The sequence below is a fragment of the Diceros bicornis genome, chromosome 1 (genome assembly GCF_020826845.1).
Source record: "Diceros bicornis minor isolate mBicDic1 chromosome 1, mDicBic1.mat.cur, whole genome shotgun sequence".
In the NCBI taxonomy this organism is placed as follows: Eukaryota; Metazoa; Chordata; class Mammalia; order Perissodactyla; family Rhinocerotidae; genus Diceros; species Diceros bicornis.
This window is the reverse complement of record NC_080740.1, coordinates 51,691,688-51,718,670: the sequence shown is the minus strand read 5'-3', so window position 1 is coordinate 51,718,670 and position 26,983 is coordinate 51,691,688. Positions and strand designations below refer to the sequence as shown.

General features: G+C 47.9%; 1 protein-coding gene across 2 annotated transcripts; it reads right to left on the bottom strand.

The window, feature by feature from the left end:
• LOC131404961 (organic cation/carnitine transporter 2) lies at window positions 1-23,597 on the bottom strand. Of its 2 annotated transcripts, XM_058540208.1 has the most exons (10): window positions 23,048-23,597; window positions 16,180-16,283; window positions 10,390-10,544; window positions 9,196-9,367; window positions 7,837-7,963; window positions 5,745-5,845; window positions 3,588-3,802; window positions 1,875-2,057; window positions 701-836; window positions 1-342 (listed from the first exon to the last, which is right to left on the bottom strand). In XM_058540208.1, the coding sequence occupies exons 1-10, from the start codon at window positions 23,438-23,440 to the stop codon at window positions 255-257; spliced, it is 1,674 nt and encodes a 557-aa protein (XP_058396191.1). In that variant the 5' UTR covers window positions 23,441-23,597; the 3' UTR covers window positions 1-254. The 2 variants fall into 2 exon arrangements, with proteins under 2 accessions (XP_058396191.1, XP_058396200.1); XM_058540217.1 differs by lacking the exon at window positions 701-836 and having other exon boundaries at window positions 270-342.
• Between the last annotated feature and the right edge of the window lie 3,386 nt (window positions 23,598-26,983).

The window sequence follows — 26,983 nt, the reverse complement described above, 5'->3', positions numbered from 1 at the left end:
AAGTGCCAAGTCCATCACTGTAATAGTTAGGACTTATCCAAAGTTGTCTGTCGGTAGCCACAGTGTCCCTGGAGGGAAGGTGGTGTTCTAGGACGATATGCAGCCTCTGAGTCTGGGTGTCCATCCACGAGCAAGTCAAAGGGTCAAAAGAATGAACAGCAAAGACCTTTGCTCCTGCAGGACTCGGTGTCTGCCCAAGCCATTTCCGACAAGACAGTCTTTCCTCTTCACTTTCTCACTTACTGGAGGTTCTATTAGAAGGCTGTGCTTTTAAGGATTGCGGGGCTTTCTTCGTCATCTTTTAACATCCTTGTGTGGCTTGGGGTTTGCCTATATTTCATTCTATAAAAACAAGAAAAACAAATGTTAGTAACAAATCATAAAAAAGATGTCTACAAGTCTCAAAACAGACAAACAAAACCCAGAACTAAGGATATTTCACTAAGGGGAAAAAAAATCATAGGGCAGATTCTGCAAGATTTCTCCTAGTCTCTGCACTATCCTAGAGCTGCTGTTGCTATGGAGATGTGTATGGTGACATGGTGGTCTGGGTCAGACCAGAGAGGATCAACGGTAAGCACCTTGCCATTTCTAACCCTCTGATGGATAAACTAGTCCATGGTGTTTGAGACTTTGTGGGGAACTCTCTGCCAGGCCCAGACCCAGTGCGTCAACATTGTGGAGCAGGAGGCCTCCTTACCCTTTGACCCTTAGCATCTGGTCAATGGTGTCTGGGAGGGGGGTGCCGAAGCTCTCTGGGAGGAACAAGGTGAGAATGGCTGTCAGGATGGTCAGACTTCCCATGAGAATGTAGGGCAGGAAGCGGTCGTAGGCACCTAGGGCAAAGCACACAGAGTCCCAAGCCAGGGGTGCAGTTAGACTTGGTCTCCCTTCCTCCCTTTGTGCTCCAGGACTCTAAATGGGATCACCTGCCTTCTCAGCCTCAGCATCTCCCACAGACTAAGCTGTCAGATTGGAATCTGGCACCTAGACCGGTCTCAGAACCCAAAATTGGCACAGACATGCCCAGAGGTCCAGGAGTGCCTCCCGGTGCAGGGGAGGGGTACTGACGGGGAGGAGGGGCCGAGCCATGATTACTCTTCCTATTTCCCAATGTTGGATTTCCAAGGAACTTGAAGTAGCCCTCCAGGGACAGGAATAACTCCTCTGCCTCTCCAGATGTGTCACAATCCGCTCGATTTGCCTGCTTGAAGGCCAGATAAAAAGTTGTTTCTGCTTGTCAGATGTATGTAGCATGTTCACAAGCACTCTGGGTACTCTCAAGGTGGGTGCCACCCCTCCCCAAAGATGTGCTGGCCAGAAATGTGCAGGGGAACAGCAGCTGCCATGAGGAAATAATTTTGGGAAGAGAAAATTTGTGCCCTGTTACATAAAAGGGCACAAGGCAGATCCTTACACAGTACAAAACCACTGTGTAAAGGTCTCCAAGTTACAATCATTCTTAGATCCTCAGACCTCTTGAATGGACATCTTTCCCTTCATGTTTCTTTTAAACTCGGATTCCAAGGAGAAACTTCCCCAATTAAGTACATTGGCTCCCTAAACCACTCTGCAGTTTATCAGGATAAGGGAATTGATTTCTCTAATGGAAAGCCTGGGATGGCTAAAACAGAAATCTGTCTACTCTTCTCATCAACTTCTCGCTAGCATATAGGTCATTTTCCATTTACAAGTGAGTGCCTCCCCAACAGTGCACCTGGACCAGAACCTTCTCCAGGCATAGATCCAGTACTGGATGATCCCATTTGCTATGTGTGCTTGTTTTCCTGTTAACAAGCCATCCCCAGCACACATTAAAGCCAGTTAGTGCCTCCACCCATCTCTCCTGCGTGCCCTCGGCCCATGGGACTTACCGAGGTAAACGAAGTAGGGAGACAGGATGCTGCCCAGGCGGGAGGCTGTGGAGCTGACTCCCACGCCCATGTTTCTGACCACTGTGGGGTACAGCTCAGCTGTGTAGACGTAGACCATGGAAAAGGCAGCAGTGACTCCAAACTTGCCCACCATCACCAGGATTGTAGCCAAATAATACAAGTCTGGAGAGGCAAAGGGAAGAAACTAGGAGAAGGCACCAACCCAAAGTACACTGCTAATGAGAGTTCTGTTTCTTTTTTGCCTGAAACAAATATACTCTCTCCCCTTTTTTGGGGGGGCGGGGGGGGAGTCAGTTTCTATAACTTTCTGCTGTGAGATAAGGGGCTATAGCCAAGATGTCCCTCCAAGTTGATTACTGAGAAGAGCCGGGGACCTGCAGCTGTGTGAGGACATGCTCTTCTCCTCAGCCTAAAGACCACCAGAGTGAGCCCCTCAATAGCCCAAATAAACCTGCTTTCAAGTCTAGAAGTCGTTAATGACATGTCTGTCAAGGGGTCAGCTGGCACCCTAGAACCTCATGTTGTAGGCACTATGGAATTGACTAATGACTCATGGATGAATGGGGAGTTCAATTCTAACTCATTCATGCCTTCATTCTACTCAGACCTCCACAATTCACAGACAGCAGACCCTCAGAACTATCCTCTGATCTGTTCTGCTGCTGTGCCCGTGAGGAGACGCTGTGAGTGACCTGTGGGTTATCCTGAGCACTGGTGTGAACTTCTGCATACATTCCTGGGCTCCTCTGCCTGGCTACAGTGGGGGCTGTTCCTGTGCAGAGTGTGGCCAGCCTCAGGGGCCCACAAATGATCACCAGAGGCCCCCAAATCCATGGGTACACGGACAACTCTGGGTACCATGATGGTCATATGAAGATCCATAAACTGTTCTATGAATTGTCCAAAAGGGCTGCCTTCTACCCATGTGTGGGATACCAAGACAATTTTAAAGATAAAATCCTGTTAACGGCCTGTGAGACCTACTCTGTGACCTGGCCCCTCCCTTCTCCCTCTCTTCATCTCTTACCAGCTCTCTCTTTCTCCTCAAACATGCCAGGCTCATTCCCTCCTTAGGGTCTTTGCCTTTGCTGTTTCTTTGGCCTGAAATGCTCTTCTCCTAGACTTTTTCATGGCCTTCTCTATCATTTCATCTACATTTCTGCTCAACTGCCCCCTCTTCAGGGACACTGTCCATGACCACTATCTATAAACTAGCTCTCCACTGTCCTTTATCGTCATTATAAAAGGTAACACCATCTGTACTATATTAAGCATCTTATTTACTTGTTTGTCTTCTGTCTTCTCAATTAGCGTGTGAGCTCCAGGAGGGCCTGGGTCTGCCAGATTCGTTTACTTCTGCATCATTAGCCCCAAGCACAGTGCCGAGCCCACAGCAGGCACTCCATAGCTACTTGTTGAATAAATAAATGACTAAGACAGGGCCAGATTAAAAAGTAATAGGGCTGGCTCTCTTTCCTCCCCTTTATAGATGTTCTCCCCACTCCCCCAAAGCCCCAGGCCATGATCTGGTCCCAGGAGACAGTTGCTTTTGATTTTTTTGGCCAAGAATGCAGATATGCAGGTGAGCTGTGATGCTGTGATAGTATTCTCTTTCTTAACTGGGGGAGAGAGCCTGGTAGAGACTGAGTGACTCAACGAAGACCCCAGGCCGCAGATGCACATGGTCCCTACCTGGGGGCACCAGCTGCACGAAGAGAAGAACGCCACCGCCCAGGAAGAGGGCAGTGGCCATGGAATAGCGCCGGGGCAGATACCGTAGCAGCAGCCAGGCCAACACGTATGCTGGGACTTCAACCACTGCCGAAAGGAAGCAGTTCACATAGACGTCCCCATGCAAGTTAGGAGTATCAAGGGAAAGCCCGAAATAGCCCACGGATATGGTCAGCCTGAAAGAGAGTGCAGGGGAAAGCTGGAGAAGCAGCATCCACGTGCCTCCCAACCTGGACAACTTTTACAATACAATTATTGCAGAAAATCCAGAACCATCCTCACCAGGAGGGCAGCAGATTGAACCCTGAGTCTTACTTCTCAGAACAAACGATAACCTCCCCCAGCCCACGGTGAACTGTGGGCTGGAGCACTTTCAAAGCATTCCAGACATAAAGAGTCTCAGCAAAAAGGCTTATATAATTCAGATAGATTCACTTTGTTGGGGGGTGGGGGGGACTCCAACCTGCCTTTCAGCTTTAAAAATCCTAAGCTGAAGCACTCACAAAAGCCTACTTCCCTCCTCTCTGAACCTCCCCAAATCCAGCAATTGCAAAAGGAGCTGGGAAATGTGTAAGGAAGCAGGTATCAAGTGGGCTGTGATAGGATTGGAGGGATAAGATAAAATAAGGAACAATCATTAGGTCAAGCATTTGGAGAAAGCCCCTAGCAGACCCCCTGTGGCAACCAGCCAGGAAAAGGCTGGCCAGAGGCAGCTGACCCCAACCCCACTGTGCTCAGGGAGAGGAGAGGGAGCTCCTAATGGCGGGGACACATCGCCTCTCATCTGCATGCCCCCCAGTGTCCCTGGCCTGGACCCTGTCACCAGCAGGCATTCTCTCTATTGATGATCAACTCTCTTTGGCAAAATGGACCTTTATGGATTAGACTGTTTTTGACTCATCTGCGGGGGAAACCCAGGCTGGTACAATCAGGGGAAAAGGCATGTGCAGGAGTCCCTGGGAAATCCAGAGCAGGAGGTGCACCTGGGTGAACCACAGAATGGGTGACTCATCACAGGCTGGCAAGTCTGTGGTGCAGGCTGCACACTGGTCCTGTGTGAGGCCGACTCAGGGACAGTGCACTGCCCTGAGGGATCCTGGGCCATTCCTTGGAAATGGGTGATTCATAGTACCCCCCCCTGCCCCCCCCCCAGCAAAATGGTTGTCTGCCCCAAGGCTGGTTGACTCTAGTAGTAAGTACTCCAGGATGAAGTCTGCCTTCCTCACCCAGCAGCCTCAGGCAGTCACCTTAATCCCAAGGCTCTGGCAACTGAGCAAACACTATCCAGGCATTCAGATGTGTTCCCTCTCTGGTAACTCACAAATCCCTTCCTGATACACCTGCTGACATGCCTCGTTAGAAGGAACCTGACGAGAACAACTAGGTCACGGCCCTGCTTCCAGGACAGTGTCTGAACATCCCAGAGGGAGAAGGTCCTGCTTCCACATTTCCAGAAAGTACTTAGCAGACTCTGTAACCGAAAGGACATGGTATCTTCACTTAGATTCTTCTTAAAGGCCTCACTTGTCCTCCTCAGTCACTGGCTGAGGCACAGGGGACAGGAACAACTAAACTAGGACCCAAAGTGAGCAAGGATTGACCTCAGGACCTGGAGGGATCCCCAAAGATCCCATATGTCTTAAAAAAGCCCCCATGACAATTTTCATTCTCCTTTTCTAAGATTCCATTAAGTTAAGAATTGTGATATGGGGCCGGCCCCGTGGCGCAAGTGGTTAAGTGCACGCACTCTGCTGCAGGGGTCCAGGGTTTGCTGGCCCGGATCCCAGATGTGCACCGACGCACCACTTGGCAAGCCATGCTGTGGCGGCGTCCCATATAAAGTGGAGGAAGATGGGCCTGGATGTTAGCCCAGGGCCAGTCTTCCTCAGCAAAAAGAGGAGGATTGGCAGATGTTAGCTCAGGGTCGATCTTCCTCACCAAAAAAAAAAAAAAAAAGAATTGTGATGTACCCATTTCTTTCATTACAAGGCACATACTTTGCACTTTCGGATGACATAGGCTTTCACTTTTGGTCTGAGACATGTCTGCAAACGAGAGGGCTGACAGCCACTGCCAGAAGCTTTTTCTGGAAGCCTCAGATAGGTCTTGCTTACGCACCACAGAATTATAGACATGACGGTGACTATTCGGATATTCCGGGTTCGGAGCAGATCCAGAATGCTGTGGGACTGCTGCTTCTTGGCACTCAGGTCTTCTAGCTGCAGGAACGATATGACAAGGGTATGGGAGGGAGAGAAGATCAGAGAGTCAGAGATCCAATAACATACCCGAAACCCTAGCATCTTAACTTTCTGCATTTCCCAGTTGGGGAGTGCTTTGTGTTTGTTTCTTGAAAAGAAAAGTAAGTACAGTGACTGTATCTTGGGCTGCAGAAGGCTTCCCCAGGCCTTGTCCATAATAAATTATTGAACAAGAATGAGGAGGAAAAGTAGGTGACCAGTCCCTCAGGGGATGTAGCCAAGGCAGAGGTGCAAGCTGTCAACTCCCTCACGGCACCACTTTCAGCCTCTGTCAGTGGCCACATTCCAGGGAGGCCTCTGAGCATCCCTTCCCAAGGCTGGCTCCCTGCCCTCTGGGTCAGAGAGAGAAACTGGCTATGTAATTTACTGATGTGATATTTTAAAAGAATTAATGTTTTGAGTCCTCATACCATGTAGTTACTGGTCTACTTCCAAGGAAAAAAATTTCAGATAGAAAAACAGGAAAATTGACCTCAACTTCACCCAGAGTAACTTCCCATGAAATTCAGCACAGCCAAGGACATTAATAAACCACATGTCTAAACACACTGATGTTGCTTTCTTAAGCAGACCCAGCTTTGGAGTTTGTTTTTCCTGAGTTAATGGTTCAACAAAAGGTCAACTTTTGACTTAATGGATCCCCTGAAATAGCCTCATTTCCTCAAAGGTGCCAGTAGGGCTTATGGGTTCCCTCAGATTGACCCCTCCCTGAAAAGCCACCAAAGCTACCTCACTTAAAAGCCCTCCCAGCCATCTACTCCTGCCCTGACCCCTTCCAGTACGTGCTGGATGGGAGTTGTTGCTGGGCCACCACTTAACTGTGAGGCAGGCAGGGCCGGCAGTGGCCAGCGGCTTCTTTGCCTAGAGTGAGTAGTCTCTCTTTCCCAAGCCCAAGTCCGCATCTTGAGTCTCGAGCCTCTCTAACATGCCCTCCGCAAATACTTCAGCAGGACTGCTGGTGGCTGTTCTCACAGCCAGTCCCTTGTCTTCCTGTCAGATCAGAGACACAGTCCAGAACCCCAACAGCCAGCAATTACAACTTTTACCCTCTTCTCGTAGTCATGAGACTGAGGAAAACTGCCTGCTGCAGAGGCTGGAAGGAGAGGGAACAGGAAGGAGAAACAAGACCTAGGAATCAGGCAGAGCCAAGAAATTACTCATGGCTGTGAGAACAGGGTTTGAAGGGAGTGGTGGGCTAGGGGGAAGGGCAGATATCCAAAAGGACCTGGCTCCAAGATAATGCGCAACAACTAACCATCCGTGGGCAGAAGGAGAATGAACATTTCTAACTCCAAATCTATTTTTGCTTCATATTTTATGTAATGCATTATTTTTTTGAGAAACTACCTAAGATATAAGAAACAGTGATGCTCCAAAATGCCAACTTAATAAAAGGCCTGTTACTCATAAAGAGTGTTTATTATTAAAAGTAATGGTTAAACTATATAATTGCCTAGAAAAGAAGTATATGAAGTATGAAAACCTAAAATCCATGGGAAAGGTGAAGAGATTTAGGCAGCTGGCACCTTCTCCTCAACTTCTGAATTTTAGAATTTTTTTTATTGAGAGGAAGATCAGCACTGAGCTAACATCCATGTCAATCTTCCTCTGTTTGCTGAGGAAGACTGGCCCTGGGCTAACATCCAGGCCCATCTTCCTCCACTTTATGTGGGACGCCGCCACATCATGGCCTGACAAGCGGTGTGTCGGTGCGCGCCCAGGATCCGAACCCAGGCGCCAGCAGTGGAGTGCACGCACTTAACCCCTACATCATAGGGCCGCCGGCCCCTGAACTTCTGCATTACAACAGAGCCTGCCTTGGGGGCAGCTGCAGCTCAGGCAGCGAGAGGGCCGGGCCCCTGTGTGAAGGGAGGGCTTCAGGGCTGTGTGGTACTGCCCTAAAATCATGGTCACCAAGACCCTCCCACCAGCTTCCACGTAGTGTTTACCTCACTTGGGTCAAAGATGGTTGACGGTGCAACAATCCCATTGATTTTGGCAGCCCTGCGGATGATCACCTCTGCCTCTTCAAATCGTCCCTGAGAGATAAGCCATCGGGGGGACTCAGGGATGAACCTGGAAGTACAAGGAGCAATCTCACTGAGGCTTTCCTGCCCAATAGCTGCCCAGCAGACCACATGTAGCAAAGGTGGATATGGATTATGGGGTTTCAGACAAGAGCTAGGTTTGGGGAATGTTTGGTGTTTCTAAGCCAGAAGCAAAGAGATGGTCCATAGCACACCCAGGAATCATCTGAAGTGTGAGCTTTTGAGTACAATGAAGTATACAAAATTTGGAGGGGCCTGCCCACCACAATGGGATTCATCCACTGGCTGGCCGCCTCCAATTCTGAAGAGCAAGAGCGGTAGTGCCACCTGCTGGACGCCAAGGAGACAGGCACAAGATGGGCTCCTGAAGCCTGGCTTCTGCGGTGGGCTCCGCCCAGCCCAGACCCTGGCCCTGCTGTACTCTTCTGCCTGTCCTTGACATCCATAGAAGCTTCTGCACTGGCCTCTTGGCCTCTACTTTTTCCTAACTCCTCCACCCCTGATTCATCCAATTGACTTGTCAAACTCTCTACCTGTGTTTATCAAGGCACCTAGGTACTTTCAGACTTTGTGGATCTTACTTTCTACCTTACCAGGTAGCCCTTGCCCTTCAGTCATGACCAGGACCCATGATGTGCTCTGTATGCTCTCCAACTATGCTCTGAAATGCCCTCAGCTCCACGTGGGCCAGTGATCTCACCATTCCCACCTGCAAGAAGCGATTCCCCGTCTCAGCCCCTCTGCTGTGTTCCCTCTCTTGGTATGGAATGGCCTCCTCTGTGCCTTCCAACTCCTCTATCTTGGAGGCTGAGATGGATCCTGGCTTCCTCCATGCAGCCACCCTGAGGACTCTTACTTCCAGTGCTCTCCCTCTTCTCCCAGTGACCGCAGCACAAGGCCTAGGCAACACAGAGCCAGAACCAGGGGCTAAGCTGTCTTGTCCTGCGGTCTGATGACTTCCTGGAGGTCATGCTAGAGCCTATCATCCCACAGCTACTGCTTCTTCCTTTTCCTACACTCCAATCAACCCAGCACAGGGCTGAGAACAAGTCTGTTGATGTCTTGGGATTCTGTTATGTTTTGTTTTGTTTTTGGATTTTCGGAGTGTGGAGAAAAGATTCTGAAACAACTTGTAAATAATTTATACTTTCTGTCTCTGGGAGCCCAAATAGGGATTTGTGGGTTGCTGCTTCCCCCTAGTGAATGCCAGACAGAAGACATCCTGCCAGTGGGCTCCACTGGGCACAGGGCCACACTCACCACCAGAGTATGGCGCACAGCACCCCTGGCACCGTCAGCGCCAGCAGCAGCATCCGCCAGTCTCTGATGAAGTAAGCAAACAGTGGCAGCACCATGTAGCCAAATGCATAAAATATGCACACTCCTAACGTGGAGAATATAATACGAACTGACTTGCCAAGAATTTCTGTTCCTGTTCAAAACAAGGGAGGATTCATGTTAGCATTTTAATTTAGGTTCGTTGCTTGTTAATCTTCTATTGTATGATTTTCAATACCCAGACAAGAAAACAACCAGAATTATCTTTAAGTTTCCAAACCCAAGGGAGGGACAGGATTCTGAACCCAGTCCAGTCTGACCATCTGCTGGGGGTGCCTCATGGTGGCCTCTCAGGCCCCTCAGCCACAGTTCTCGCATGACAATTTCATCACTTCCTGATCACAAGCCAAAGATGCCACATTAGGCCCCCAAATTTAATCCTCACGTGAGGAAGAATTCATTAAAGGGGAAGCCATTACTGAGGCCGCACATGCTATTATCCTTTAAGGAAAAAATATTCTATTAGAAGTAAAAAGAAAGAAATAATTCTTTCAACAATACAACCCAAGGAACCCAAACACCAATAAGCTAAATTTAGATTCCTCCAAACAGTGAGACTGGCAACTTTTCAGTGAGAACAGGCCAAACCCCTGCAGTGTGTACTTTGAATTAAAACCCTGAAGGTCACGTGACTAAAGCCCATTCCTCTCAATTCATTCCTGCCAGTCAATTTCATTAGCCACAGTGTTTTGCAGAAGCAGCAGTTTTCTTCCTTGGTGAGCCTGCCAATCATGGCCCCAGCTCTTCATGTCATGCCTCTCTTTCTCCTTAGCTACCTCAGCCCTGGGCAGTGGCAGGCCCTTTTTTTAATGGATAATCTTCGGTGAGTTCTAGTAAAATGGCCATCAAGTACTAACGAGACCACGGTGCCACACCTCAGAGGCCAGAAAAGAACTGGAATTCAGCAATCAGGCTACTGTGCTGCTGGGGATCCAAGGCCGGGTACTTGGCGGGCTCAGTTTCCCTGCCTGCAAATTGAGTTCACTGAGAAGCCCTGGTAGGTGTTGCTAGAGACCACGTCCTCCTGAGGGACATCACAGCTGTTTCCAGAAGGTGGGTGGTGGGATGGTGGTGAAACACAGGATCAAGTACTCAACTCCAACTTGAAGGCCATACCCAGGACAAATGCTGCCACATAGTTGGAGATCTGGCCCATGCCTACAAGGACAAACAGCACGGTAAACATCTCGAAGTTCTTTGAGAAGACCTGCAGGAAGCTGAAGCCTGTCTGCATGCCCATGGTCACAAATAGCACGTTCTTCCGACCAAACCTGGGAAGGAAAGGAGAGTGACAGAGAACCAGCTGGGAGAAGGCGGCAGGAATGGGCTCCACCAAGAGGGACTTCCCACAGCCATTTAGGGAGGGGTCGAGGATCGTGCTGCCAGGGCACCCGGGGCAGGGACAGTCCCAGTCTCCCAGTCCCTATGTGGTTATTCCCCCTTCCCACTACCCAAGAGCAATATGCAGCCTGGGCACCAGGGTTGCCCAAAAGGCAGTACCAGAATTATGATAATAATTGCAAGGGATTGAAACACATTCATTATGCTTAAATCTATACATTCATAAAGTATCTTTAAAAAGAAACAGTTTACTTTGGAGGATGATGGAGAAATAATTCATTATAAATGAAAACTGGTAAATAAGGGTAAGAAACATTTATCTTGACTTTCCTATGTAAACTATGTGAACAGTAACCAATAATAGATGAGGGGAAGTTATCATTTTATAAAAGTATTCCAATTATTAAGTGGAAAAGAAATGATAAAATTGGAACATCACCATTTTACAACTGCTAGTGAATGAACAGATATGGGCATTATGTTTCAATGACTGCTAACGTCACAAGAAGAGACAATTGAACGTTGCGTGACTGCTGCAGTCTTGACAAAGGGTCTGAACCTGAATCTGATCACGTCTCTAGATCCAGCTGCCAATCTGCAAGAATGCAGAGAAAAGAGGAATGTGCTGAACTGCACCCTGAGTGTGCAATCAGCAAAGTCCAGACTGGGAAATTCTACAGGTGGAACAGCCCAGGGTTCTTCAAAAGATAAACTGTAAGGCAAAGAAAGGGATGGAGGGAGAATCCCTTACATTAAAGTAGACTAAAAGACATCTCCAATTTTCAAGTGGGCAAGACTAAAGTTTTGTTTAAGGATGCATATTTCAATGATAAAACTACAAAAAACCTACAAAGAAGTGATTATTATAAAAGTCAGGCTAGTGGTCACTTACGGGGGAGAGAGGCTTGGGATGGGACACACAGATGGGGCTTCCTGGTGGCCAGCAAAGTTCTATTTTTTTACTTGGTGGTAGTCACAAGGTTATTTCCCTGGAATAATTCATAAAGCCACACATTTGTTCCATGTTTTGTGTATCTGTGTTCATTTAAAAATTTTTTTAAATGTTGGTTTTTTTTTTTGGTTTTAAAGACAGTGCCACAAACAGGGAGGAACAAGTCAACCTAGTTCATTCGACCTAACAGATTCAGCTTGAGTCAGGGCTGGCTAACCCCTGTTTTCATTCAATGAATGTTTATTTGAACATCTATTATATACTATGCATCAGGGATATATCTGAATAAGAAAAGATGCTGTTTCTGCCCTTAAGGAGCTTATGGTCTATAGTTGGTGAGACAGATGGCAAACACATTTAATCAAATAACCACACTACTGAATGTATAGTTACACACTGCAACAATCACTGAGGGATCAGCACCCAGGTCCACAAGGGACACAACAAAGGAACATACCCTGGGCTGCGGGTAGGGATTAGGGACGTGGGCATTCAGGGAAGGACTCCCTAATGATGGGACACTGAGATGAGACCCAAAGGAAAAGTAGTTGTTGACAAGGGGGAGGAAGGGATAGGAGACCAACTTTAATCATATGATAACACCTCTTATTTAACAATTTCTGATTGGTGCTATCAAGGAAAGGGACAAGGAACCAGGTAATGTAAACCAGGGACTCTGACTTAGCCTGTATGGTCAAGGAAGGCCACGGGGGTGGGGTGGGGTGGGGTGGGGTGAAGAATGCTCCAGACTGTGAGAAGAGCACACACAACTGTGGCTGTAGGGGGCATGATGAGCATGAGGAGCCAGGTGGCTGGCATCAGCTGTTCAACAGAAGACTGCAGAGGTGGGCAGGAGCCAAACTCACAAGTCCTTGCAGCCATATTAGAGTCTGGTGCTTCTCCTCCCTGCCACAGGCTTTGTTTTTTGGTGCTACTGGCATCTAGTTGGTAGAGGCCAGAGATGTTCTAAGCATCCTAAAATACCCAAGATAGGCCCCTACAACAAATAATTCTCTGGCTCAAAATGTCAATAGTGGCAAGGTTGAGAAACCCTGGTCTAGAAGGAGACTCTGACGCCCCCTGCGTGGTTCTGTAACAAGAGCACCCTACATGCCAAGCAACGGCCAGTCCCTTACTACAGGCAGACAGGTGTGACCTCTACCCCGGCTTTCCCTTCTCAAGGGCTCCCTGGGATGGCAGGGAAGAGAAAGACCCAGAAACTCTTACATAGCACCAGTCCTTGGCAGTCCGGGGTCGGGGGCCAGAAACGCTCACTTTTCAACACTCACTTTTGTCAACAAAACATCAAACACACACATGCCTACAAAAACAGGAAATATCAGTCTACTTCTTCCCAGGGTTGTGCCTCTCTTGTAATTCACGCACATAAAAGTAACTCAATAATGACAGATAAAATGCTTTGATAATCCAGGATTATATTAATTGCTCTTGAATTTCAGGCTTATTCATACGCCAGAAAGAAGGCTAATAAACCTCTGTTCTATATAAAAAATGACTGTTAATATCCTAGGCAAGTTGAGGGCATGAATTTATTGCTCTTAGGTCATTTGTTTGGCTTAGGTTTTTGAACTGGCTTACTTGGAAGTAGTAATGAGATCAGAAACTCCATCCCACAGAGCCCTGGGCCTCCCATGGGGGTGCAGACAAGCTTGAGGGGTGGCGTTGGGAGCTGAAGGCAGGGGCTACAGTCAGAACAGCCACACTTTGAGCTATTTCATTTACTGGACTTAAACGATCCTACCTAAAAGAAATCTGCTGACAACATTTTTTTCAAAAGTTTGAAAAACACTGTACGTGCCCTTCTGAAGACTCAGGTAGTCCTCAACATATTCATTAATTTTGTTTTTTCTGCTTCCTTACAAGCAGATCTTTTGGAACTTAAACACTTTCCTCAGGTAATCATGGAGTTACATGGTAATCAGGTTCTTAGGCTAGCCCACAAAGATCTACGTAACCCATGACACAGTTGACCCAGAAAAATGCATTGAGTTTCAACTCTAAACTTGGTGTACCTCCGCCTTGTTCTTCACATCAAGGTAACTGCTCTGAGTCTCAGCTGCCACTCAACCCTGTGAGAGGAGATTTCCCACCATACCACTTGCAGGGCCTCTAAGCTCAGTCCTGGGCACTGCTTCTTCTCACTCTACACTCTCCCTAGGCAGTCTCATCCACATTCGGGGCTTTCATAAGGGTTCTATGAGCTGACAATTTCCAAACGTGTTTCTCCAACCCAAGTCTCTCATGGAGCACCATATCCATATATCCAACTCCATACTCAATTTCTCCACTTAGGAATCTCATAGTCTCCCCAAATTCAGAATGTTCAAATTGAACTCAACATCTTCTCCTACAAACACGGTCCTCTTCCAGAGTTCTTTGTCTTAGAGAAGGGTGTTGTCCTCTACCTGGTTGTGGAGGCCAGAAATCTTCCCCGGCTTACTTCCAACTTCAAACCCACAGCCAAGACTTGTTGGTTTTACCTCCTACTACTCCCCCCCATTTCTACCATCCTCAGCCTAGTCCAAGCCACCATCATTTGTGATAACCTCTAAATTGGTCTCTCCGCAGCCCCTCTTGCTTTCTTTCAATCCTTTCTCTACAAAGTTATCAAATAATCTCTTAAAAAATGCAAATCTGATTATGTCACACTCTTGCTTTAAAAAGCTCACAATAGCTCCCCACTGCTCTGTGACTAAAGCCCAAACGCCTAACTGTCATCTGCTAAGCCCGGCCTGCTCTTCTGCTCGGGCCTCTGCCTGCCTCACCACTTCATCTCTATACCTCTCTCCACACCTCCACCACAGAGGCCTTTTTTCCAGTTCCTGAAGTGTGCTATGCCTCTTCTTGAGTCTAGGCTTAAGTACATGCTGCTCTCTCTGCCCAGAATGCTCTTTCCTCTCTCCACTCCATTAGCTGGCTAATTTTTACTCATCTTTCAACTTCTCAGGGCAGCCTCGCCTGGCCCCCTCTGTCAAACTCTCTCTCAGCATCCTGTACTTCTCCTCTGTATCACATATCACCACAAAAGATAACAAGTACTTCCCTCAATTAGTTGTTTAATACATCTGCCTTGTTAGAAGGGAAGTTCTAGAAGAGCAGGGCCCTAGAACAATAGTCCACACAAAACAGAGGGTCAAGACTCTCTGGGCCCAATTCCTAGCTCTGCCACTTGCCAGCTGTGTGACTCTGGGCAAGTCATTTAACTCCTCCAGGTTTCATTTTCCCCATCTGTAAAATGAGAATAATACTTACTACTTCACAGGGTTATGAAGATTAAATTGTTATTATTATTATTATTTTTTAAAATTTGTACAGTGCTTATAAGAGTGTCTGGCACATATTAGGTTCTATGTGTTTGTTAAATAAATACAAGTAATCAACTGATGCCTTCAGCTAGATTAAGGATCTGGGGAAGCAAAGGCCTTTTCCCCAAGGGGCAAGTGTCTTAGGCTCATGTAGCATCGTCAATCAGTGGTCATGGCCTACTTAACTCTCTAATGCTCACTGGTGACTGTGTAGGAATTTATACTTTTTTTAAATCACTAGATGACGCTCAGGAAAAGAGAAATCTAGTGAGAAATGCATGTATTTCTCATGAGGAAAGACTTGTCAGGTAAAGACAATAATCCATAGATGCAAACATGCCAAAATATCACCCTGAGTTTGTGCCACAGGATGAAATGGCTTTGTTCTTAACGTAGGATGACATTCTCATCCTGAACTTCTCTCTTAGAGATCCCAACCAGCTGGGAGGATGGTGGGCCTTCTCTCCACTGGGTGACCCAGTGTGGCCAAGGCCACTCTTCTCCCCACGGGCTTCTCCATAGACCCTGAAGCTCAAGGAGATACAATATAATGGACTGCTCTGAGAACATCACGGAAACTATGGACCTTTCTCTAGAAAAATGCTCACATACAATCTGTAAAACTTTGCATATAATTTCCATCAAGAGTAGACGAACTTGAGATGACTTGAGTCAAAAGCCTTGGAATTACACAAATAACCTGCTTATGGGTCAAAACAACAAACTTCCTGCTTGTTGTGAAGTAAGCACCATAACCATAGACTTCTTAGCTAAGGGTTATCAGCCCTGTGGATACAGGAGTTCTGTCCATCATGCCACTACTGGCTAGTGAGATCTCCTCACCTTGCCAAGAGGGTGATGGTTTTGGTAATAGAGTGGCAGCCATCCATGGCACCGCCTAAAGATGTAGTGTGCTATGTACGTATACAGTTTACGTACGTGTGTGGTGTCTACCTCTTCCACACTCAGGGACATGAAAGAGTCACACTCACCCAGGAAAGCCAGCCAGGCTGGTGCAGGAGTGAATCCTGGCTATTTCCTGGTCAACTGGATCATGGATATACTCAGCTCAGGGTGTTGTGCTCAGCAAGAATTAGGGAGAGGAGGTTGTTGGCTCTCTTTACTTGGTATGGAGTCTATATTATAGATGTGGCTTCCCCTTCTTTTAAAACACAAGACCCTGGGCTGAGAGAACACTGCCATCTGAAGTCAAAGACCAGGAACGTACATGCTCCTAGCTCAGTGCTGGGGTGCCCTGAAGCTGCAGGAGATAAACACCCACCTTACCTGTCTGAAAGCTGTCCTGAAATGAAGGAGCCCACCAGCACACCCACGAAAAACAAGGAGATCGTGAGTGGGGCCTTCCAGTCATCCTCACACACCAGGTTCCACTGTAAGAGAAACAAAGGGATGTATCACTCACTTCTTTTTTTAAATGTTTTATATTTAGGCTTCTTGGAAAATGAAATCAGAACATCCTGCAACCCTGCAAGCTGTTACCTTACCGCATGGGTGTGTGAGCTCATTTAGGTAGACACCAGCTCATCTGGGCAGCAAGGCAGAGAGCAGGTTCCCCTCACAAGGAGAGTGGGCTCCTTCCCCATTCTGTTTTTCATAGCTCTCAGCTCTATTGTTTTGCTACTAATTTGAGAAGGGGAGACAGGCAGGTAGCAAGTACTCTGCCCATGTGCCAACCCAGAAGGCGAGGCCTCTCGTGGCCGCTTCTGAGAATTTGGGCAAAGCCCAGGGCTGTGGACGGGCAAGGCGCCCTTTCAGTGGGGTTCAGGCCACTGGCAGGAATGGCAGAGGAGTGGTTCTGAAGCAGAGCTCTGGGGCTCTAAGGGTTAAGGCATCCAGCAAGGGACTGTGGCCAGAGGGCCTGGGATGCACCATCTGGATCTGTTCCTTCAGCTCTGCTCAAGCCCCCACCGTGGGGCAATGACCCTTGGGTCCCTCTGGTGACATTTAGAGCTGGGATCCCTGATGCTGTGCCAACAATACTAGGCCCAATTATAGATAAGAGCTCTGATCTGGGAGTCAAGAAACTGGATTTTAGCTTCTAACTCTACTGTTAACCGGTTATCCAACCTCAGACAAGATTTTTCCCTGTCATTATGCCTTAATTTCCCCATTTGTAAAACAGTGGTTTGGGTAGGGAACAGGCTGCACTGCTTGAGTTTCCCAACACCCAGTGTGTAGTTCCATCTATAGTTACCGTGAAAAGAGTTCTGCGGGCATGGGGAAGCAGCTGAACACTCAGACATGAGGTTGCCCCAGCCTAACAAGGAGCCAAAAGAAGGAAGAAAAGCCAAAACAGGAAGTTTGATGGTTCCCAGAAAAACGTTTCCCAGAACAGAGAGATGGTGCTCAGTAGTAACCAAGAAGGCCACCCTCCAGGGAATTTAGACCCTTGCTTGCCTGGTACCAGGCTGCTGGCCTGCCCTCCATGGCATGAGGCTGCTGGCCTGCCCTGCTGGCTCCCCAGTAACAAACAGAGGCAGGGGGAGTATGAACAAAGCATCTCTTCCAGGCCAGTGACACAGGGAAAAACAAGTCTGCCTCTCTGCCCTTCTGGGCAGTGTGTGCACACAGCCTCCAGGCACCTCAGAGGGGTCAGAGGGCAGCCCTCAGGGTGGACATGAAGAACACCCCTGTCCTCCTGCCCCCGCAGCTGATAAGGATCACTCAGCCGCACAGGTGGCTCTCCACTCTGGAATAAGCCCGCACCTTGGATGGGCTGAGAACAGGGTGGTGATCCCCACTCCAAGGAAGAGTTGGGGGTCTCTAACTCCTAAGTCTAGAAGAAGTCCAGATTAGCAGGAGGCAAGAATATGGGAGAAACTGAGCTCAGGCTACAGCAGCCTTCCTACCTTCACAGCTTCAGTGGTGCCAGCACCCAGATACCATCTCTCTTTTAGGAGGGTGAGTGCTCCTAGGGTAGCCCTCATGGCTCCTAAAGTCAGCATGGGAGCAGCAGGGGAGTCAGAGCTGAGGGACTCAGTGATGGCATTCCGGCTTCTGGGCGTTAGGGTAGGGTGTTAGGCAGAGCTTCAGGGCTCTATAATATAGCTCTATAATGGCTATTGCTGCTCTTGAATACGATGGGATCTATTCCCAGCTAGCATGCATTACTTTCGTAACAACAGAGATGAAAAAAATGAATAAAGAGTTAGCAGCTGTATCTCAACAGGTCTCTCATGAGGGTTGGGCACTGACATAGCTGGGCTAGACCAGAAATCCATGGGGGGTCTACAGTGAGTTCTGGGAATGTAGCTCCCCTGCCCCCGTTAGTTCTCCTAATATAAGCCTCTAGAGAATTCTAGGCTGGCAAGGCTGGGTGCTACTTGAAACCAGGTCAGAGTATGCTCTGCAACTGTAATACTCATCTTGGGTCCCCAGAGCATCTCTCTGGCTCCCACTGCCTCACTCCTCCACTTGGTCCAGCCTGTCTTTATTCTGGGCAAGTGTATATCTCCCCTGCGTAATTAGGCTCTCTATCCACCACTGACAGTTCTTAACAATTCTCAGGGCCTGGCTCTGGGTCCTCCAAAAGCAAATATGGGTTAACACTTCCTTCCTACTGGCCACAGGGCCCTGTGAGTATGGTCAGGAAAGGTAATAGGTCTCAAAAAATGAAGACAAGGGCAGCCATGGACTAGATCTCACTCACCCAACCCATCCACTTTCCTGTCAACCACCAGATGGATGGCAGTGGGCTCCAGGACTTGGCCTGAATCCTCCTTAGGAAGAGAGGGATGAGAAGCCCACAGAGTCCAGGCTATGTACCCCAGGCTTGTTGTGTTTACAAAGCAATCTAGTGTTCCTATACTGAGCTCCTGGCTCCCCAGCCATGACTAAAGCAGCTACAGACCAGCTCACTGATGCCTCCACTTGGTACGTGGGATGGGCTATACTGGCTGACGATAACAGGTATCAATGTTAGAACTAAATATGTGGGTTTAAGATTCAGGTCATGAGTCTGGCATCATTATCCCTCAGCTAGGTGAGCTATGAAAGCAGGTACAACCTGAAAAACTCTGGGAGCAACTCTGGCAAGGGGCCTAGACTTGCCATCCTTCCTGGTCAGAAGGGTGCCTCTCTAGTGGTGATGGTTTCATGGAGATATATATATATACACACACACACACACACACGTATCCATCAAAGCTTTTCAAATTGCACACTTTAGTTATGTGCAGTTTATTTTGTGTCATTTATACCTCAATAAAGCTGTTAAAAATTTTTAAAGAGAGAGAATTGTGTCTTTTGTATGTAGTACGTAACTGGTGCTGCTTCTCAATCACAGGAAGTAGAAAGATGATGTGGCACTAAATGTTCTTACCTGCGAGTTGGCTGGAAAGGACAAGAGATAGGGTCTGTGCCCTTAGGGCAGGAGCTCTTCCCCGAGATGTACCTAGCCTGAGCACATCAACGGTCAAACAGACAGGTAAGCACAACCTGTTACTGAATGCCATGTATTCCTACACACGGTTCATCCTGTCTCCTGCTGCAATTATTGGCAGATCTTTGCCCCAAGGCTGTCAGGGCAAGGAGGAGAAGAAGTATTTGCTGCCATATCCTCTAAGATGCACGGCAGTGCCTTGCAGAAGAGAGGTTCAGCAGCTGTTGGGTACACAGGTGAGTGAGTGAGTAGATGAATGAAAGAGCTGTTAACCTTGAACACCACAGTATCCTAGGGGCTTGGTCCCCAGGCCTGGCTGCCCAAAGCCCAGATGAACCCTGAACTTCGATCTCTAGAACAGACAATTTTCTTCGCTTTCTCACCCCCTTCCCTGTGTCAACTGTCAGAACTTTGACCCAAGGTGTTGGTTCTCAGCTAGCTAGAGAGAGGCTTAACCTGACCACTCATAGCCAGATGGGTCTGCTATGACTACGCATGCACAGGGGCCCTCAGAGACCCAGCAAGTGGCTTCTCTGGCTTGCCGTAAGCTGCAAAGGCAGGGATGAGGGTCTGAGCTTCCCTTTAGTGCGAGAAGTCAATAAAGGCATAGCAGTGAGGCACAAGCTCCAGGTCCGTCTGGTCTCTCCACTCCAGAGTCAGCCTGGGCCCCATCTCCCAGGTTGATGTGGCTTGTCCTTCAGGCGGCCTCATGGATAACAGTGGGGGCTCTCCTATCTTCCAAGACTATCTATGTGTGAGATAAGGCTGATAGAAAAGCTAGTCCAGAGAAAGAAGCTTTCCAGAACAATAGGGAGTGAGTTAGAACTGCCAAGGGCTGAGGCAAGAAGCTTCTGGGAAGCAGAAACAGGCAGGGAACAAAGGGACGCAGAGGACTGCCAGGTCTTAGCTGAAGAGACCCCAACTCATGGGTGTCAGAAGAGCCAGGAATTTCTAAAGGAAACTTTCTGGCTGCAGGCTGGGCTATGGAGACACTAAAAAGCAGGTGGCCCCAGAAGCCTGAGAAATCACCCAGGTTTCCAAAGAAGGGGCCGCCTAGAAGCACATGGACCACCAACTGTTGCTGAAACATGGGAAAACAACCTCTTTCACCTTGTAGTGTCCTCTTCTTTCTGCCAACCCCAATGCCTTGTTGCAGATCTACAAGGGGAAGCCCCAGTCCATGGGGTGGGGGATTACATTTCCTTTAAAATATTTCAGTCAATGCTTTTTGACCACTTCCAAGTTTCCCTTCTATGAATTAAACTGTCCTTTTCTTCTTTAGTTCTCAAACTTTAGGGAAGATTTCTTACATTATCCGTTAATCCATTCAACAAAAGTTTTCCTGAGCACCCTCTCTATATCCAGCATCATGTCAGGATTTGAGGGAGATGCAAAGATGTAAATCCACCACAAAGTTTAGTACTGCATGTACATACTCTAACTTCATCGAAGAAAAAATCAAACAGGAGACCTGAGGTTTTCATCTTCTGTTGAAAAACATGAATAAGAATTCAATACCAGTGTACTTACAAACACCTCTATGTAAGATTTGGGACACAAGGCAGGCTTGGAGACATTTAGCAGGCATAGGACTAGCTGCAGTAGTCAGCAGACCAAGTCTAGGTTGAAAGAAAACAGGCCTTAGAATAATGGGGCCATCAGAATGTTAATGCAACAGCTTCCAACAGAGACTGTTCCGTCTGAGAGGAATAAGCAGCCTTGAATGTTTAAAGTCAAGCATTCCAACATCCCAAAACAAAGGGCTAAGTACCTATTAATCTTGCCTCCTGGCAAAGACTGACAACCTGTAAGTAGGTGAAAGGGCACACAGCTCTTACAAAACTGCTGAACCAGCTCAATAAATAGGCTAACTATAAAAAAGTAAAGGCTGACACTGGCAGCAACGAAGCTCAAGGACCCTTCTGGCACTGCCGGCCTTTGGCAGCTCATCAGTGCTACCACCACTCTCAGCCGAAGGCAGGATGGGGGCAGTGAAGCACAAGCGAAAGAGTACAGTAAGCCGAGGGACCCTAGGGGTCAAGGTAAAATCCAAAGAGATGCCATGAGCTTCTTCTGCCTTCACTGCCTCCCCCTTCTGTGAGCAGCCAGAAGCAGAATTTGCAGGGACTCCTGTGTCATGGAGTATGACTTCCCCTCTGTGGCCTTTGACTGCAACCTGAGGGCAGCCTCTGTTTTCATAGCTCTCGCTGGCTTCCAGGAGGGTGGCAGACTTGCTTGTGAGGCTAGGACCGAGGATTTGCGATGACTAAAAGTTTTGATTCTCCATGGACTCTTGGGCGACAAAGCACAGTCAGCTACCTCCATTGAGGGCCTCTTTTGTCAAGTAACAACGCCTCAGGACACTGGAATGATGTCACTAGCTGAGAGACGCCGGTGGGGCTCAGGTCACACTCGTACATAAATGCGGAGCGCAGGCACAGATGCTGGGGACATCAAATGTACAAACATACAAGGACACACACACACGTGAGTCTCTCGGGGCAGCTCTCAGACTCCCCTGAAGGGTGACAACCTTCACAGGGGCCTCAAGACCCCCTGGAAGTCCCTTTTAGGCTTCAGCTGGGTTTGATGCCACACCTGGACCTGTGCACCCTCCCTTTCAGCCCCCTTCCTGTGAACTCTGGCCTCCTGCCACGTTGATTCTTGCTCTTCCAACTTTGTATCTGGGCCTTCAGCTCACTATTCTGCTGAGCTGAACACCCCAGACTCACTGAGAGGCCTCCTCCTCCAGGAAGCCTTCCCTAATCTTCGAATCCCTGATCCTGACACTCGGTAAACCTGGGTGCGCTAGTGCCTATCAAGGAGGGCTCTTTTCACTGCACTGCTTGCTCAGTTCTGCTGCGACTCCAGGGTATTAAGAGTGCTAGCGTCTGAGTAAGATGCAAAGCACATCCGCAGGGATCCGTTAACATCAAGTCACACAACCAGCCCTAATGACTGCGGAGTCACCAGGGGACAGACAAAGCTACCCAAAAGGAAAATCCAAGCACCTGGGGAATGAGAAAGGTTTCCCTCTACTCCCCATGAACTAACGTTGTATGCTTTAACTAAATCTGGCCAACGACATTGCCTCAGATTACTCTAAAACATTCCAGGTCAACAAGTCACCCTGAACAGATCTTCAGCTGCACCGATCCTAAAAGGCTGACAACTGACCATGAGCAAAGGTAAATGATTCCCTGTAGGGCATGACCAGACTGTCATGGGTGGGTGGGGAAGGAGTAACTGGAGAAAGGAGCAAGAGACGGTTTTACACACATGATTCCTTTAACTTTAAAAATTCAGGAAAGAAGAGGAGTGTTTCCTCTCTCTCTGAACAGACAAGAGGCTACAGGAAAAAAGGATGACAGCTCCTTGCCCCAAGCTCTTGCTCTGCTCCTCAACACTCCCACCCTCATCTAGTGGAAGTCTTTGACCACTCAGGCCCTTAGAGCATCTACCAGAGGCTACTAGGGCCTTCTTGGCTCCCTCTCCAAGGTGGCCACAGGATAGGTGGCCAGCCTGACACCCCTGCTGTGAGGGGCATGATCAGGCTGGAAGTCACCTCGCAAAGTGTTCCCGAGCCACCTGGCTGGAGGATGCCCATCACCAGTGTGTAGTGTGATGGGGGAGAGGGAGTGACAACATCCAGCGCGCACCTTGGGGCAGGATGGAGTTAGCGCCCGAGCTCCAAGACTGCAAAGGTCCTCTCCATGACCCGGTCCTCGGCCCCGGCGCGGGACTGGTACCCACCTCGGTCACGATGGTGGACAGGTAGATGTCCTGGCTGAACTCCCAGCCATCCAGGCAGCTCTCCTGCTCCAGCTGCTCCAGGTCCACGTCGCGCCCCGGCTCCAGCCCGAGCGCCGAGAAGTTGGCGATCGTCTCGAGCCGGTAGCGGCGGCAGCTGTGCGGCACCTCGAGGCCGTCCTGCAGCCGCAGCGGGATACTGTGGTTGCGCCACGCGCTGCTCAGGTTCGCGGTGTCCGGCACCCGGCAGCGGTGCTCCGGGGCCGCCGTCAGGAACACGGCCGACAGGCCGTTGAAGCCGTTGGGGATGATGCTGGCGCTGAGCAGGAAGAAGATGAGGCGCTGGAAGGGCCCCCACTCGCCCAGGAAGGCGGTCACCTCGTCGTAGTCCCGCATGCCGCCCTCAGCTGTCAGAGGCTCGTGGCCGGGGGTCAGAGGACGCGGCGGCGCGCGGGGGCGGGGCGCGAAGGGCGTGTGCGCGTGCGCGCGGGCCCCTGCCGAGTGACCGAGCGAGGGAAGGACTGGAGGACGCCCGCCGACCGAGCAGCCTCGCGACCTCCTGCTGCCGCTCAACCGGCCTTACATAGGGCGCGAGGCCGGGGCGGGCTCTGGCCGAGCCGCGAGGCCCGCCCCGCCGGCCTGCAGTGCGGCGCGGACGGGGGCGGAGCTGGGGCCGCGCGTCATGGCGGGCGGGCGGGCTCGGGCCGCCGGGCGCACCTGGGGCCACGGCGGGGCCGCTTGCCCCGGGACCCGGCCTTGCCGGGCCCAGCGCGGAGGTTGCAGCCGAGGTAGCCCTGGCGTGGCTTGGGAAGGTGGCGAGACTCGTGGCCCCGGCGTCTGAGACCGAGCTCGCTGCCCCAGCGCGGAGCCGGGGGAGGGAACAGGACTGGTGGGCAAGCGGGAAGCGAGGCTCAAGTATTAAAAATACCGCCGCCTAACTTTTTGCGGAGGCCTGCAGGTGGACAGGGACTGGCCCAGGGTCTCACTGCTAGTTAGATGCCCTTGACAAGCCCATCCTTATAAGAGTGGCAGGGATTATTTTGTAACCGGAACCCGTTAACTACCCTAATGGAGAGGCTGAAAGCAATGATTTTTTTTTTTAAAGATTTTATTTATTTATTTCCCCCCCCCCAAAGCCCCAGTAGATAGTTGTATGTCGTAGCTGTATATCCTTCTAGTTGCTGTATGTGGGACACGGCCATGGCCGGAGAAGCAGTGCCTAGGTGGGCGCCCAGGATCCGAACCTGGGCCGCCAGCAGGGGAGCACGGCACTTAACCGCTAAGCCACTGGGCTGGCCCAAGAAAGCAGTGATTTTTGATTCTAGTCCAAATGCCCTTTCCATATTTTGGTCTCTAACAAGCCCTTTTGTTGTCGTTTAACTTGTTCAAACAAATGTAAAAATTTAACTTCAAGATTATTGACGATCCCAGCCTAGGATTAAATGTTCCCCTCAGATTAGTTATTTCTGCTCAGAGTTAGCTCAAGAGTTGACTGGGTTAAAAAAAAAAAAAAAAGCAACTAGGTGATTCTAAAGCTTCACTGTCCAATAGAATAAGTAGCTACATTTGTAATTTAAAATTTTCTATTTTAAAATAAAAATACAGCAAACAAAAATATAGGACACCCAGTTAAAATGTGAATTTCAGATAAACAATGAATAATTTTATAGTATTAAAATATATGCAGGGACATATGAAATTCAAATATAACTGGGCGTCCTGTATTTTATCTGGCAAGACTACATATTAAAAAAGAAAAAAGAAATGGGTGAAATTAATTTTAATAATATACTTAGTTAATCCCATATATCCAAATCATCATTTCATCATGTAATCAATATAGAAATTATTGAGATATTTTACATTCTTATATAAAGAATCATTGATCTTACATTTTTAAAATTTTCATACAAAATCTTAAGAATCGGTGTGTATTTTATAGCACATTTCAATGCAGATTAGCCACACTTTGAGCACACAGTAGCCACATGTAGCTGGTGGCTATGTTATTGGACAGCGCTGTTCTAAGGCCTTTAAGAATTAGGGCTGCTAAATTTAACATTGCATATTCCTTTTTATAATAATAGTGGCTTAGTGATAGAAAGATAACTAAATTGACATTTTTAAATGTAATCTGTTGGATAAACACTATTTGAGGGTGATTACATTCTAAATTGAAAATAAAAATAGAGAAGGGGAAGCTAACCTTGCCAGCATGTTTTACACAAGGAAATATAAACATTTCCATAGAGCATAGTAAATTTTTAAAAAATTAGGATAAAAATGTTAATACAGGTATTAGTCATTTTGTTTATACTTACTGTTTAATATTCCTGCTCCCTGAAGATGGCTGGCTATGCCTTCAGAAAGGTACTTAATCCTTTCTAACATTGTATCTCAAGTAACAGTCCTTTTCTGGAACTAGCTGAAAAGGAAAATCAAGCTTCTTGAAAATAAACTTGTTTCTCGTATTGATTCTTTCTTGTATTGAAAAAATTGTTTTAATATTTCAAAATAAATGAAAGCTTCTATGAGAAGAATGCTGACCTGTGTCCAGATCAAACAAGGTGAAAAAGTCTTATTTTAAGAAATATCAGTTGGGCATCAGATAACACTCCTGAAAGGGTTTGAATAGACTACTAAAGAAGTTGCAAATCTTTTTAATTTTTTTAAGTTTTATTGCGGTAACATTGGTTTATAATGTATAAATTTCAGGTGTACATCATTATACTTCTATAGAAGTTGTAGATCTTAAGAAGAAAACAAACCATTTGTCATAGATGGCTTGTCCATGTGCACAAGGCAAAGAGCAACCTGGGGCAGTGTCTTCCAGTTGTAGGTGAGGCATTGTTTACTATCTGAATGTTATTTAAATTGCACCATTTAAAAGAGTGCTTAGGGCTGGCCCCGTGGCTTGGCGGTGAAGTGCGCGTGCTCCGATGCTGGTGGCCCAGGGTTTGGATCCCGGGCGTGCACCGAGGCACCACTTCTCCGTCCATCCTGAGGCCGAGTCCCACATACAGCAACTAGAAGGATGTGCAGCTATGACATACAACTATCTACTGGGGCTTTGGGGGGAAAAAATAAATAAAATCTTTAAAAAAAAAAAGAGTGCTTGAACTCGGAATCTGGGAGAATCAGTTACCTGAGGCCCTTTAACCCTCAAGATTCTGAATTAGGATGTCCTTATTTTATAAATAAGAGAAAATAAAACTGATTTATATGGCAGATAGCAGATTCAGGGTTAGAATCCTAGATTTAAATGGGTTAAAATGCTAGCAGATGTGGTAGCTGGTATCCAAGATAGCGCCCAATGATCCCCGCCTCCGGTATTCACATCCTTGTGCAGGCCCCTCTCGCTCTGTACAGAGATTGGTCTATGTGACCAATAGCATATAGCAGAAGTGAAGTTTCATCACCTCAATGATTACATTTTAAAAGATTTCCATCTTGGATATTCTCCCTCTCTCTCTCTTTCTTTGGGGGAAGCAAGCTGCCATGTTGAAAGCAGCCCTTTGAGAGGCCCAGGTGGCAAGGAATGAAGACTCCTGCCAACAGCCAATCAGAAACTGAGGCCCTCTGACCATCACATGAGTGAACTTGTTAGCGGCAACTTAGCATCAGTGGAGTGTTTAAATGACTGCAGCCCCAGCCAACAGCTTAACTGCAGACAGACCTTAAGACCTTAAGACAGAACCACCCAGCTAAGTGGCTCCCAGATTCCTGACCCTCAGAAATTGTGAAAGTGTAAATGTTTATTGTTTTAAGCTGCTAAAAATTGGAGTAATTTGTTATGCAGCAATAAATAATACATATATTACTAAACATGTTGAATTAAAATATAGAAGAATAAACATCTATAACTCCTTGATTTATTTTACCTGTACTCAACAGAATAGAATTTTACAGATACTCTTTACAGTTACTTCCATCCTAAGA